This window comes from Pygocentrus nattereri, chromosome 2 (genome assembly GCF_015220715.1).
Source record: "Pygocentrus nattereri isolate fPygNat1 chromosome 2, fPygNat1.pri, whole genome shotgun sequence".
NCBI lineage: Eukaryota > Metazoa > Chordata > Actinopteri > Characiformes > Serrasalmidae > Pygocentrus > Pygocentrus nattereri.
In genome coordinates this window covers 4,873,138-4,888,137 of record NC_051212.1, presented here as the reverse complement: position 1 = coordinate 4,888,137, position 15,000 = coordinate 4,873,138, and the positions used below count along the sequence as shown (strand labels likewise).

The 15,000-nt window shown below is 44.8% G+C and overlaps 1 protein-coding gene across 1 annotated transcript in view; it reads right to left on the bottom strand.

Annotated features, from left to right (window-relative positions):
• ptprn2 (protein tyrosine phosphatase receptor type N2) overlaps window positions 1–15,000 on the bottom strand; it is a 460,965-nt gene that overhangs the window by 56,037 nt on the left and 389,928 nt on the right. Inside the window, exons 16-17 of the mRNA XM_037546545.1 lie at window positions 6,017–6,164; window positions 3,510–3,583 (exon numbers count right to left, since the gene is read on the bottom strand). Of these exons, the coding sequence (XP_037402442.1) occupies window positions 3,510–3,583; window positions 6,017–6,164 (222 nt within the window). The remainder of the gene's footprint in view (window positions 1–3,509; window positions 3,584–6,016; window positions 6,165–15,000) is intronic.

The following is a 15,000-nucleotide window of genomic DNA, read 5'->3' as shown; positions in this document are numbered from 1 at the left end:
GTTTTTCCGTCTGTCTGTGTTCATGCTTGTGTTTGTGTGGAAGTTTGCAGGTCAGGACGTTCTTAAGCCCTTGGAAGCCCCTGAAGTCCTCTGCAAATGAGGGAGGGCGGAAAAGAGAAGAAAAGGGAAACGAAAGGGGAAAAAACATCGGCGGTGAGTCATTCGGAGTGTTTTTTCTCTCTCTCTGCGCTAACGAGGAAGAAGCTAACGTTTGACAGACGTAATTATCACAGTTTTGGTGGCGCAGGCTGTCAGGTCCCCGCTGGGCCATAATTACGGAGAGAGGGAGGAGAGACCCACACACTTTCTTTTGTTTTCCCTTCGTCAGGGTCACAGGAGATGGAGAGAACAGAAGAAAGAGTGACTTCCAAAAACTCTCTCACGTCTCCGGTTCCTCTGGACTGTCAGGAGCTACCGATGGCTATTCACCAGCCGCGGTAAAGAGCCATCAATTAGCGCCGGGGAGACGACGTCATGCCTAGCGGTGGCTGGCAGCTGGTCTTCATAGTTAGCCAATTTAGCACTTTTGGGCTGCTTGTTCCTCTAAAGAGCCCAGATCCTACATGTTCTTGTGTTTTTATGGAGCAGCAGGAGCAGCTGAGGTGCCTTTTTCACTCCTCTCATTTGAACATCACGCTTTTCAGCTGGTTTGATCTCATTTTATTAAGATTAACCAACGAGAAATGTGGGTAACACTTTATTTGGATAGTCCACTTTAGATGTTTTGTTGATACTTAATTTACTTTCACATTACATTAAAGTAAATATTTACTAAATGAACCGAAATGTTCTTTAACTCTAAACCTAACCCAAACCTTAATCTCAACCCAAGGCCTAAACCCAACACTCACCCTGGTCCTAGGCCTAACCCTGGTCCAAGCAAAACACTTTCTGGTGCTACATAGAAATATTTTTCAAAAATGTTTCCACATAAAACCACAAGACATTCTCTATCAACCGTAAGAGTCATTTCACCAAGCATAGCGTGTGTATAAAAACGTCACATGTCAAAACGAAAGAAGCGCAAAGCCAGAGCACCAATCAGGGCCCAGCGGTCACTTTGTTTAGAGCTGGTTTTGACCTGTTGGTCATACCGACCCAGTGCAGCACGCGGTTCAACGTCAGCGCAGCAGCGTAAAACTTTGGGAGAGTCTGTTCAACATAAATGATGAACTAACCTAACTTTGTGTAAATAGAGCTCAATATAGAAATATGTCCACATATGCAGTCGAGACTGACGTGGCTTTTTTCTGAATTTCTACAAACACCATTTCATTTTATAGTAAATGAGTTTGGGCTGGTTTGTGTTTATGAACAGACGCCTACAGATCAACATAGTAAAGGAGCTCATCTGTGATCCTGAGTTTAAAGCCAGTTTTTATTCAACTTAAACTTGGAACTAAGTTGTAAATAAATCTGAAAATGAAACTTTGCTTGTGTGTAAAAAGTGATTTCAGAGCCACTCGGTTCTCCCTGATGGAAACTGTTTACCTTCAGTGTTTTGTGCTTCTGATCATTTTAATAGACGTCAGCGTCACTAATTAATGAGGTTCTATTAAAAGACTGGTTTACCAAGAGAGACGCTGGAGGACTTTCACCTGAAATGAGTTCATGAAGCCAGTCTGGTTATAAAAATGATAACAGGACATCAGAGCCAGAATTACTCTTTTAGTACTTTTACTTTATACTTAAGTACATTTGAAGGTAAATACTTTAGTACTTTTACTCCAGTGGAGGTCTAAAGGGAGGAACTTCTACTTTTACTGGAGGAATATTTTACCTTGGGTGTCTCTACTTTAACTCAGGTACATGGTTTGAGTACTTCATCCACCTCTGGTGAAACGGCCTGTTTTAAAAGTTGTTTCATCATCATGGAAAACTGGGGTTTGTTTGAACCTAATTTTCCATGATAATAAATGAAAACTTAGGTGTAGCACAGGAACGCTATAAAGTTTCAAATGTGCCATTCACCCTCCAGTCCACACAGTCAATATACGGGAAAAAACAGGCAAAAACAACCTGATTTTAGTTCATGGATTGGTACCACTTTGTTATATGTCTGTAATAACTGTGTAGTTACATATTAATAACACATGTAACAACAATGTAACTAGTTGTAATATATAGGTGGACTGCAGTAAAACAGCTCCTCCAAACACACATGCATCAACTTCAGGTTTTAGTCGTGGGACATCACAAGAGCATCGTTATTGAGCTGTAATAGCATGTTTTCTGTCATGTAATTACACATGTGTAACAGAGTCAACTACTGTTTTTATGACTGTGCATTTTAAGAAAGTGCCATGTTTCTGTAATTTGCATCCTTAAGTTCATACGCATACATAATTAACCTCACCCAGCTACGGATGCGGAATTACATAAGACAAGCTATCAACCTACTCCAGCGTGCACTTGTTGATGCTTATGTATTTCCATAAGCTGCACTACTGTAATCCATCTGTACTGTGTTGTTGTAGCTAATTACACACCTTCTGTTACATTAAGAAAAGCCTTGCTGGAGAAAAAAAAAAAAGCAGTTCACCCTGTTATACATGTGTTATTACACAAGAGAACGTATGCTGTTGTGTCATTCCATGAGTAATAACTGAAGAATATTCATGTACGTTTACATAAGCTGTACAACTGAGATCCACCCGTAACCGGGAATACGTCATGAGTTGTTACATTGCTGTTGCAGGGATTGTTAATATGTAACTACACAGTTATTACACATGTAATATACCATAGAACCCGTTATATTTGTTTTGATGAAAAACCAACACATTTACATATACCCGCCTATTCAGCCTCCAGAAGTTTGGCTCCTCCCACTCATGCTAAAGTCACGACTAGGGTTTCAGACTGCTTTCGGAAAGAGGCTTGGCACAGAGCAGCCAATCACGATGTAGCTCATTTACATATATATGTGTCTTAAAGGCGCAGGCTGTTTAATGGCGCGGGATCTAGAGAGGTTGAAAATGGTCATGTGGAATGAGCGACGGCTGTTTTTGGCGCATAAAACCCCACGGATGTTAAAAAACGGGTATTTTTTGTGCACAAAATGCAACAAAGTTTCTGTAAAACTTCGTGAACTGCAGCGTTGAGGTCAGAAAGAGTCCCCTGTGTGTTCGCGCCCACTCAGAAAGATAAGTATGGGTTTATAAATGCTGAATGTCAGCTTCAGAAGGCTGCGAATTTCACATTCATAGCTTTGTGTTCTCCTGATAGAACCTTTTATAAAATGCCCACAGGCCCGGCTATGAGCAGCGCTGTCGGTTTTCTGATATATGACTGGAAACGAATACATATGACAAATGGAACATAAAAAGTAAGGTGTGCTTTTCCGCTTGGCCTTTTCCGCGCTTTGACTTCAGCTCTGATGTTCCGGCAGCTTTTCAGCAAACCAGCACCTGCATTTACGTTTACAGCCGCCTCTTAAACAGAGACTCCACAAAAAAAGGGCAAGAAGGAACAAACTGACCCAGACTGAAATACAGAGTGGCACTTACGATGAGGCTGGCGTTGATGTAGTCTGAGTTGCTGTGATTGTTTTCAGCCTTCAAGGTGAATCTGGAGTGATCATCTGCAATACAAGCACAACAAACGACAACCTTTACTGTATTAACATCTATGACATAGTTATTACACATGTATTATACATCTATTACAGACACCGTGTGAGCTCTGCGGTTCATCTGGCAAATATTTCTGTGGAAGTGGAAAAGGAAAGTCTGTTAATGCTAATAATTCAAAGATACAATGAAACAAATTCAATGAAGCTGCCAAAAAATGACTTTTTAAAGACCAGGTCAAGTAGATGCCAGTGAACAAATGGTACTAAGCACTTAATTGGCATTAAGTGGACGCTTGTACAGCGACGACATGACTTTTTAAGGATAAGGTCAAGCAGATATGCTAGAAGGTAACGGTAAATGGGTGATTCGAAGCATTTAGTTACCATCAAGTCATTTGCTTAACACTTGGTTCCCTTCACTATCCTTTAAACACACAAACATCCACAAAATGGGAACGGGAAAAAATGAGTATTCATTAAGCCCACAGCCATGTTCACTGTCTAGTTTATAGCTCCGCCAGCGTTTCTTCCAGAATTATGGGTATTAATAATTCTAGGTATCCTAATAATTGTTCTGAGAAGGCTTTTCTGTAGATTTTGGAAAAATACACAGATTTTTTAATGCAAATTTAGAGTTTATTTACTGCACAATGGGGAAAAAAAAAACAACAACAAATTTGGCCAGAAGTCATGGCAAATTTTATGTTTCATGTTTTGTTTTTAATATATTCAATATTAAACACGTTCATTTCAGCAAAACATATAAACCACGCACTGAAACTTGCATGTATGTTGGATCTAAATTGGCCAAAGCAGCTGCTCACTGGCTTCTGCTAAAAGAGAACAGGTTCTTTGTTCCATCCTAAGAAGAGGAAAGTCACTGTGAGCAGCAGTGGAACACACGCTACAGACGGGGCAGGCAGCCCGAATATTATGGCAAAAACTGAAAAATGTCGAAAACGGACGTCTGAGGTTCTTTAAACCTTGGATCTCCGTTTTTGGCATTTGTCAGTTTTGACATAATTGGAAAATGCCTGTGTGGCATGCGCCCGCCCCCGGGCCCCGACGATGACGGCATCATGATGAAGAAGGCGTGGCCCGAACACCTAGCAGTGACGAACCTTGGTGAGGACGCCGGGGAGAGAGCTGTGGATACTGGGATTTTCATGCACAACCATCTCGAGGGTTCACAGAGAACGGTCCGAAAAAGAGGAAATATCCAGTGAGCGGTCAGTTGTGTGGACGAAAATGCCTTGTTGATGTGAGAGGTCAGAGAAAGGGCAGACTGGTTCCAGATGATAGAAAGGCAGTAGGAACTCAAATAACCAACCAGAATCTCTGAGGAACGTTTCCAACACCTTGTTGAAAGTCCGCCACGAAGAATTAAGGCAGTTCTGAAGGCCAAAGGGGGTCCAGCCTTTTACTAGCATAAACCTCTTACCTAATAAAGTGGCTATTTAGTGCATATGTTCCAGTCACTTCCATGGCCACAGGTGTATAAAGCCGAGCGGGGTCAGCGGATGCTGAGGGTCATAGTGCGCAGAGGTCACCGACTTTCTGCAGAGTCAATCACTACAGACCTCCAAACTTCATGTGGCCTTCAGATCAGCTCAAGAACAGCGTAGAGAGCTTCATGGAATGGGTTTCCATGGCCAAGCAGCTGCATCCAAGCCTTACATCACCAAGCGCAGTGCAAAGCGTGGAATGCAGTGGAGTAAAGCGCCGTCACTGGACTCTAGAGCAGTGGAGACGTGTTCTTTGGAGTGACCAATCACGCTTCTCCGTCTGGAAATCCGATGGACGAGTCTGGGTTTGGCGGTTGCCAGGAGACGGTACTTGTCTGACTGCATTGTGGCGAGTGTAAAGTTTGGTGGAGGGGGGATCATGGTGTGGGGTTGTTTTCAGGAGTTGGGCTCGGCCCCTTAGTTCCAGTGAAAGGAACTCTTAAAGCTTCAGCACCAAGAGATTTTGGACAATTTCATGTTCCCAACTTTGTGGGAACAGTCTGGGGACGACCCCTTCCTGTTCCAACATGACTGCACACCAGTGCACAAAGCAGGTCCATAAAGACGTGGATGAGCCAGTTTGGTGTGGAAGAACTTGACTGGCCTGCACAGAGTCCTGACCTCAACCCCATAGAACACCTTTGGGATGAATTAGAGCGGAGACTGTGAGCCAGACCTTCTCGTCCAACATCAGTGTCTGACCTCACAAAGGCGCTTCTGGAAGAACGGCCAGCAATTCCCATAAACACTCCTAACCCTTGTGGAAAGCCTTCCCAGAAGAGGTGAAGCTGTTATAGCTGCAAAGGGTGGGGCGACATCATATTAAACCCTATACATTAAGAATGGGACGTCACTCAAGAGGTTCATACGTGTGTGAAGCCAATACTTTTGGAAATATAGTGTGTGTCTCTATATATATATTGAATGTATCACTCACAGACGAGCACGCCGTTGGGACGGTTCTTCTTGGCATTCTGTTTTTCCTGGCCGACAGAGCAGGCGGCCGGCTCAGCCTGATAGCCACACAACGCCTCCCACTCTTTCTCCAGTCGGTCGCGGTTCTGCAGGTGATCCTCCATATATGACTGTGAGACACAGAGGAGAGAGAAAATCAATCTGAAGAACCATTTCACCAGGCGGTTCTTTGAGTGTTTGTGGCTCTACATAGCACCACGGCTTGCAGAACAAGCTTTGCTACAGTAGCAACACACCTAATGGGTGCCTATGCTTAGTCAGCGTTCGGAGAGGGATCTAAACAACAACACCACTTAAATGATGTGAACAACAGAAAGACAAACACGTGGCAAAGTAACCGAAATGCATCTTGTACATTTTAATATTTGCAGAATAAAAAATTGTGATTGTGAGAAAAAAGAGAGGAAGCAGAAAAAGACGTGCTGCTTGTATCTGTGTGCTGTGTGCAGGACCTGCTGGGAGTTTATGTTAGGCGCCTGTAATCCAGCTTTACCTCCCAGCTCCACCTATCACTCCTCTCTTTTCTTCTCTTTCTTATTCTTTCACTCCAGACAACAGAATCACTCCTCTATCCATCTACAGACCGCAGCTGAAAGAAAGCAGCTCAGAGCTCAGGCTAATCCCCAACGCACAGAGAGAGAGAGAGAGAGAGAGAGAGAGAGAGAGAGAGAGAGAGAGAGAGGAGAGAGAGAGCAGAGAGGAAGAGAAAGCAGGGGGAGAGACAAAGAGAGGAGAGAGAGAGAGACGAGAGAGAGATAAATGGGGGAAGAGAGAACACATCAAGATAGAATAGAAAAAAAGAGAAAAATAGAAAAAGAAAGAAAAAAGAAAGAGAGAGAGAAAAATGGGGAGATAAATGAAAAGATATATGGAGAGTTAAATGGGAGAGAGAGACTCTCTCTTCTCTCTCTTCTCTCTCTCTCTCTCTTCTCTCCTCTCTCTCTCTCTCTCTCTCTCTCTCTCGCTCTCTCTCTCTCTCTGTCTCTCTCTCTCCTCTCTCTCTCTCTCTCTCTCTCTCTCACTCTTCTCTCCTCTCTCTCTCTCTCTCTTTGTCTCTCTCTCTCTCCTCTCTCTCTTTGTCTCTCCCCCTGCTTTCTCTTCCTCTCTGCTCTCTCTCTCTCACTCTCTCTCTTCTCTCCTCTCTCTCTTCTCTCCTCTCTCTCTCGCTCTCTCACTCTCTTCTCTCTCTCTCTCTCACTCACTTCTCTCTTACTCTCTATTTCTCTCTCGCTCTCTCACTCTCTTCTCTCTCTCTCTCTCTCTCTCTCTCTCTCCCTCTCTCTCTCTCTCTCTCTCTCTCTCTCTCCCTCCCTCCCTTGAGAGATGGACCCTCACCACGATCAGCACTACTGTAAATTAACTGCACTTCCTTTATCCAGAAACAAGAACACAGGCAGCACCGCTTCAGCCGAGATTTGAAGCGTGTTGATTTGTTGGGAAACGGGGGAAAGTCAACAGGATTAAGACAGAAACCGTGCGTGTTTTGATGTATAAAAACATTTGGAAACGCTGGTTTCACCAGCCACACTTCTGCCTGTGGTCAGAGAGCCTGGTAGCTGCCTGTAGGTAAGAACCGCCTACTTTGACTGGAAAGAGGCGTCTCAAAGGGGTTTTACAAGCCAGTAAACACAAGAGAAACAAAGGGGTTTACAAGCCAGTAAACACAAGAGAGCATCTTGACAGAAACTCCAAATAACTTCAATAAATACGATGAAATAACCTTCACTTTTCAATCCTCAGACTACACACCACTGCGCAAACGTCAGAGACAGCGTCTCATCTGTTTACTTATTTCCAGTCAAAACAACCAGTTCTTGATTTTCAGGAGACATTTCTGAGTAAAGACATGGGATAATCCACTCGCATAGGAAAGGAGAAAGTCCATGGAAAAAACAGGAATTTCCCAAACTGGAATCGATGTGTTAAAGTTTAAAACTTGAACTCCTAACAAACTAAAAGGATGTGTAGCTGCTAAGACGCCGTCACTGAGAAACAGAAAGGGGATGAACTTTTTGGAAAAACATCAGTGAGTGTTTGGGATCAGTTTCATAAAGAGAAGCAGAAAATGCTCAACCAGCTTCCACGACTGAGCTCTGGAGGCGTGTCTGCAGATTTACTTTAGGAACTGAAAGTGAGTCTCCTGAAGAGAATGGGAGCTGGAATGAGAGAAAATGCTGTCTACCTTTTCCCGGTCCTGACTAATGAATAACTTTTACTTAATGGCTGTTTTTCCAGAGAATTAATTAAAGAACCTCACTGACATGCATACAGACATGTGGACAGCCAACCAGGACAACAGGTCAGCCCACACACTGACCAATCATCTTCAAACATCTGCCCATGGGGTGCATATCTCTGAACTGCTCTGATTTGCCGAACAACGTTCTCCAGTGAGCTGCTCTCTGCATGACGAGACGACCATATCTTAGCGGGTTATGTTGCGAGTGACAGGGAGCTTAATAGAGACCATTATGCTCTGTGTAGCATTCATTATTTAGCAGAGGAGAAATGACTTTGATTAACACGCCTTTGGAGGAACCTTAATGAGATTAGGTCAATAGGAAGAAAAAGCGCCTTTGCAGGGCTCAGGATGAGGGGTCACTGCTGCATGACCAGACAAAGTGCCTTTGATGTGTGGTCAAATATCAAAGTGGTTTTATCCAGTGGGGAAACTGTGGGCCTTCCAGGTCTTCAGAGAAGGTCTACTGATGTCTGGGCCCCAAAGAATTCAAGTCTGGAGCTACGTTCCAAAGCCTAGTGGTAGAGCAGATCCTCGGTGGGACTGTTCTATGAAGACTCCTCCTTTTCTGTCATTTTTTAAACCCTTTCCTATGCATCGTTCAGAGAACTGGTAACCAAGGGCCTGGATGGATACATCAGTTGGCAATGTAGGCTGCATACGAAGGGTGCTTCACTTTGGAATGGCCTTCTATGACCCAGCGGCCGGTTTTGGAATGAAGTTTATATATTTTAGTTTCATTTCATTCGATGTATTTTTACATTTGTTTTTCGAAACTGCGCAATATTCGTGAACTTCTCTATGGAAAAATGTCCAATCAGGATTATTATCAGGTTTGTAGGTAGATTCAGCCAAGGAAGCTCTCCAATTGGCCAGGAGCTTTAGGCCTTAGACACCAGATTAACTATGAACATGATTAGGACGTGACAGAGGAATCATCCAGTCACGCTTCGATTTGAAATGAGGTGAACCAATTTCAAGAAAAAAGTCACTAGGCCTTCTGGAAGTTAAATGATACTTTTTTAATCCCACAAACGGGGAAATTCCACCTCCACATTTAACCCATCCATGAAGTGAAACACCACATACACACTAGTGAATACACACACACTAGGAGTCAGTGAACACACTTGGAACCAGGCTGCAGTCAGTTGTTAGGAATGGAAAACAGTGGCAGAAGCTCAAAGTCAGAACTGACAAGCTCAAATATATAATTATGTCCGTTACAAAGTTCTGATAAAACTTTCCCTTTCAAGCCACAACTGTTTACTTAGCAGACCCTAGATAAACCTCACAGGGGTCCTAGCAAAAAATAGCACGATCACGAAGGTGTTTTGCTTTTCTAATCTGAAAAGCATCAGGCAGTGCATTCAGAACCATGTCATGTAATCACCCTCCGTGAGGCAGCTTTTAGAGGCGGACGTCTGGTTCCTATCACCACCACTGTGAACAGTTCTGACTAGAATGAACCATTCCATGCAGGACCACTCTGAACGACTTTCTCTACATTTTAACCATACACTGGTGCGGAATTTTTTAAAAATTGGTGGAATTCCCCTTCATGTTCTCCCCTAATGGTGAAGTTGGTTTTAAAAGCTTTTACCCAAACAACCACATAATATCGCTGTCGTGCAGTTTATGGGCGCTGTCAGTAAATTGAGAACGAACAGGCTGGTTTTTTGAGGCTACCTTATCAGGAGTGTGACCCTTAACAACAGTAATCCAGAAAAAAAAGAACTGTAATCTGATTATGGCTGCCCCACCCTCCTACTTTATAATCCATCCATCCATCCATCCATCCATCCTCAACCGCTTATCCGGGTCCGGGTCGCGGGGGCAGCAGCCTAAGCAAAGAGGCCCAGGCCTCTCCTTGGATCACCACCTTACCGTGGTGGAGAGGTTTGCGTGTCTACATGATCCTAGCAGCTATGGTGTCAGGGGCGAAAGCTCCTGGTAGGTTCTCGCAAGGCAAATAGGTGAAGGGCCAGACAACGGGGGTACTTTTTAATCAGATTACACAATCCAGATTACACACAGTCATCCCTCAGAGCTAACGTCAGCCGCATTCATTAATCAACTAACCCATAAATTCCTGAAAATGAGTTACCGTTCAGCCTCTGGCGCCACCGAACATGAGCAGGATCGGACTAACGGGATTTTTACCGGCCGATTTTCTCTTCTTTGGATGATCTGACATTAGTCTGACGCTGCCGCCCTCTCACACTGTCTGTGCTGTTCTCACCTGCACTTTATTGAAACAGCTCTGGAACCACGCTGCACTCTCACTTCCTAAACACATTCTGTCACACGCTGACAGCAAAACGCGGCTAAATTGTTCATCAGGTGAAGCCGCAGACAGCTAGAGTGCTCACACAGGCCGCCGCGCCGAGGCTCTACGGGAATTGAAATGCTAAGGTGACTCCGTTTAAAAGTCTCTCGCGGACTGAAGGGGCGAGAAAAGTTCAGAGCACTAACTTTAACGCTCCGCAGCTGTAGCGTCGCAGATGAAATCGGACGCGTGTGGAAACCAGAACAAGGTAAACTTTAATAAAAAGACGGAATTCGAGCTCGAAGTCGAAACTGGCGTGGGTCAAAGCCAAGACAATCCGAAGGAGGAGACACGAAATCAGTCCAGAAAGCCACAGGCAGGTAATCCACAGGGAAAATAGCAAAAGGAGTAAATGGTAAACAGGCAAACGGGTCGGAAACGATGAGGCATAGAAACAGTGGAAACGCTCCGGATGTCGTAAAACGAAACAATACTTCACCAATAGCAAAACACAGGTGAACCGGTTAGTATTCCGGAGAGTGAGACCTGTGATTGGAGCGTGGAGGCAGGGCAGCGGTAGCAGGAGACGTGACTTGCTGGAGGAGTCTGGGGGATGGAGTCCAAGGGATACGTGACAGCAGCACTGCATAGACTGGAAAAGTGCATTCACGCCATTACTGTCCCAACACAAAACCGCGCTTATCATATTCTGTTCGTTTGGATATTGTGTACACGTTTCCATCCAAAAACCTCAAGACTTCACTTTTCTGCAGAGTGCATTGGCTCGTGTGATCTCCTACCAATTTATATGGGTAAGTGAGGCCAGCGGCCAAAGGTAGCCCACCAGAAAGTCACCCAACCCCACCATCTCACCCAATGTGAGGACAATCACCTTTGATAATATGCACTTAAAGGAAAAAAGCATTTTCACTTCAAAGTGCTGTGAAATCGAATGGCCAGTACTGAAACGCGCGTGTGCTGTATTTTAACACTTCATTTACAGGCGCAGAAAGGGAGTTCCCAGGAATGCCGTTTATATACGACTGCTGTAAAAGACGAGTGTATAACGAGTGATAAAAGGCCGTTTTTAAGTTTGCTCTGATTTGGGCTTAGACAAGCTGAGAGAGCACATCACTACACGGCGACTCGGAACAGGTGGATGGAGCTGAGCTGCCGAGACGCTCGTCTACGTGGCGTGTCAGTAACTCTCTGCGCTCCGTATTGACTCCTCTGTTAACAGAGATGATTGACGATGTAATCAGAGACGGATACGCTGGCGCTGAGCCAGGCTGTCTGTCACACTCACTCTCTGTTCTCTCTGACAGACGACGGTCACTCCTTTCTCTTTCTCCCTCAAACCACCCACTGCTGACCTCCTGAGCCGAGAGCTGCTCCGAAAAGGCATTTTTACTGTGTTACAACTCAGACAGCAGTGATTCTCACTAACGTGATGAAGAGGAGGCGCTTCATTCACTGAGAATGTGAATTTGGTGCGGAGTTACCGCGGTGTGGTCCGAGCCGGAGCGCCATCATGTCCTTGTTGTTGTTTGACATCAAAACAAACGGAATAATATCGGAAGTTCAGACTCCAACCGCTGATCTGAACGTAATCTAGGCTATAACTGTGTAATACATATGTAATGACATAGTTATAGCTTCATTGGCTTCATTCCATGCCTTCATTCTGGTTTTAAGTCATTTATTAATTCACACCTTCCTTCCTTCTTTTCATCCCTTCTTTCTTTCTTTCATCTTTCTTGTATGCTTTAATCCTTTCGTTCTTTTTTCTTCTTTCCTTCCGACATTTATTAATTTATTAGTACTATGCTCTTTCTTTTTTTCTCCATCGCTTCCTTTATGCCTCTCTTCTTCCCTTTTCCCTTTCATTGGCTTCTCTTCTCCGGGTCTTTCTTCGTTTTTCCTTTTTGCATCCCTCGTTTGTTCCGTTCTTCCTGTCTTTCATTCTTTCCTTCTTTTTGTATTTATTCCGTACTTCTTCGTTTCTCTTGTCTCCCGTCTTTCTTCCTTTTTTCTTTGTAATCTTTCTCCTTTTCTCCTTTACATCCCCCCGTTATTCCCCTATTTCTCTCTGTTTCGTCTTTCTGTCCTTTTCCTTTTTTCCCCAGTATGAGCTTCATTCCTCAGAGTGTATCTTACAGTGTCTGTTTCGTCAGAGCGTCTGTGTGGTCAGATCATTTGTGTGGTCAGATCATTTGTGTGGTCAGAGCATCTGTGTAGTTAGAGTGTCTGCATGGTCAGATCATTTGTGTGGTCAGAGTGTCTGTGTGGTCAGAGTGTCTGCGTGGTCAGAGCATCTGTGTAGTTAGAGTGTCTGCATGGTCAGATCATTTGTGTGGTCAGAGCGTCTGCGTGGTCAGAGCGTCTGTGTGGTCAGAGTGTCTGTGTGGTCAGATCATTTGTGTGGTCAGAGCATCTGTGTAGTTAGAGTGTCTGTGTGGTCAGATCATTTGTGTGGTCAGTGTGTCTGTGTGGTCAGAGTGTCTGTGTGGTCAGATCATTTGTGTGGTCAGAGCGTCTGTGTGGTCAGAGTGTCTGTGTGGTCAGATCATTTGCATGGTCAGAGCGTCTGTGTGGTCAGAGCGTCTATGTGGTCAGATCATTTGCATGGTCAGATCATGTGTGTGGTCAGTGTGTCTGTGTGGTCAGAGCGACTGCGTGGTCAGATCATGTGTGTGGTCAGAGCGTCTGTGTGGTCAGAGTGTCTGCGGTCAGAGAGACTGCGTGGTCAGATCATGTGTGTGCTCAGAGCGTCTGTGTGGTCAGAGCTTCTGTGGTCAGAGCGACTGCGTGGTCAGATCATGTGTGTGCTCAGAGCGTCTGTGTGGTCAGAGCGTCTGCGGTCAGAGAGACTGCGTGGTCAGATCATGTGTGTGGTCAGAGCGTCTGCGTGGTCAGATCATGTGTGTGGTCAGAGCGTCTGTGTGGTCAGAGCGTATGCGGTCAGAGAGACTGCATGGTCAGATCATGTGTGTGGTCAGAGCGTCTGTGTGGTCAGAGCGTATGTGGTCAGAGAGACTGCATGGTCAGATCATGTGTGTGGTCAGAGCGTCTGTGTGGTCAGATCATGTGTGTGGTAAGAGCGTCTGTGGTCAGAGCGTCTGCGTGGTCAGATCATGTGTGTGGTCAGAGCGTCTGTGTGGTCAGAGCGTCTGCGTGGTCAGATCATGTGTATGGTCAGACTGTCTCCCCTCACCGACATAAATCTGACACAAATCCTGTGGAAAAGTGCTACAGATGAGACGTCCTGGCCGTCTGCTGAGGCTGAGCGTAGAGCAGCACCATCAGACGCTGGAGCTGTCCGCGGTGCTGAACCGCTCCCTGTTCTACACTGCACTGCTAGAACACCATGACCAGATACCTGAGCCCCTAAAACCTCGGGCTCACAGTAAGGCTTACTATCCAGTAACTACAGGGACTTCAGCACAAACCGGCTGTGCTATTCTTAGACCATAGAAGTGTGTAATACAACGGCCTGTTGAAGAGCTCTGGACACCTAAGGGCTTAATAAACACTCAATCAAACAGTCTGTCAGTCTCTCGATTTCCACCTTAAACCTTATTCTGACTCACATTTTCATTGCATATTACTTCATTTTTTTAAGGCAACAGGTTTTCCTCAAAGTTGTGAAGCAAATTCAACTTATCCGGGCTTCAACGAGGAGGACGTGCTCAGTTATTTTCACTTAGGAAGTCCATAAAACGTGAGGCTTGACCAGGGTGACCAAACTTTGGAATATCACTGTATACACTGATATTTTTTATTTTATGTGAGGTGCTTCTGTAAAGCACCAACACATGTTACAACGCCAATCGTATAACAACAGCCAAATGCTTTTGGGCGCTACATAGGACCCTTTTCAAAAAGGGGGCTACATAGAATCTATTATGCAACACATTCTCCATCAACCTGAAGAGCCATTCCATCATGTAAGCAACACTTCAGGCCTGTAAGTGCTGAGTGTCCATACAGGCTCTATACAGTCTTAACTGAGGAACTCACGATGTTAAGCGTGGTCCATCAGAGTCTCCGTGGTCCATCAGAGGGTCTCCTTCACGCTGACTTCACTAGAGGTGCAAATCTCTGACCTCAAAGCGATGTGATGTGATTCACTTGATGGCGAGAAGCAAAAAGTGCAACCAGCTTCTGAGACTGAACTTTGGGGGCATGTCTGCAGATTCTTTGAGAAACTGAAAGTGAGTCTCCTGAAGAGAACGGAGGCTGGAATAAAGGGAGAGTGGCCACTGAAGATTCGGAAAGATTTGACGCTACGTTTAGATATTTAGGCCTCTGTGGTATTTTCTTTTAAATATATGTCTTTGGCTTTGAGCGAGCGAGGAGCCGACAAAAGAGATGGACAGAGCACGAGCCAAAACAGTCTGAACTGGTCAGTGGTCAGGAGAGGTCAAAGTGTTGGTGA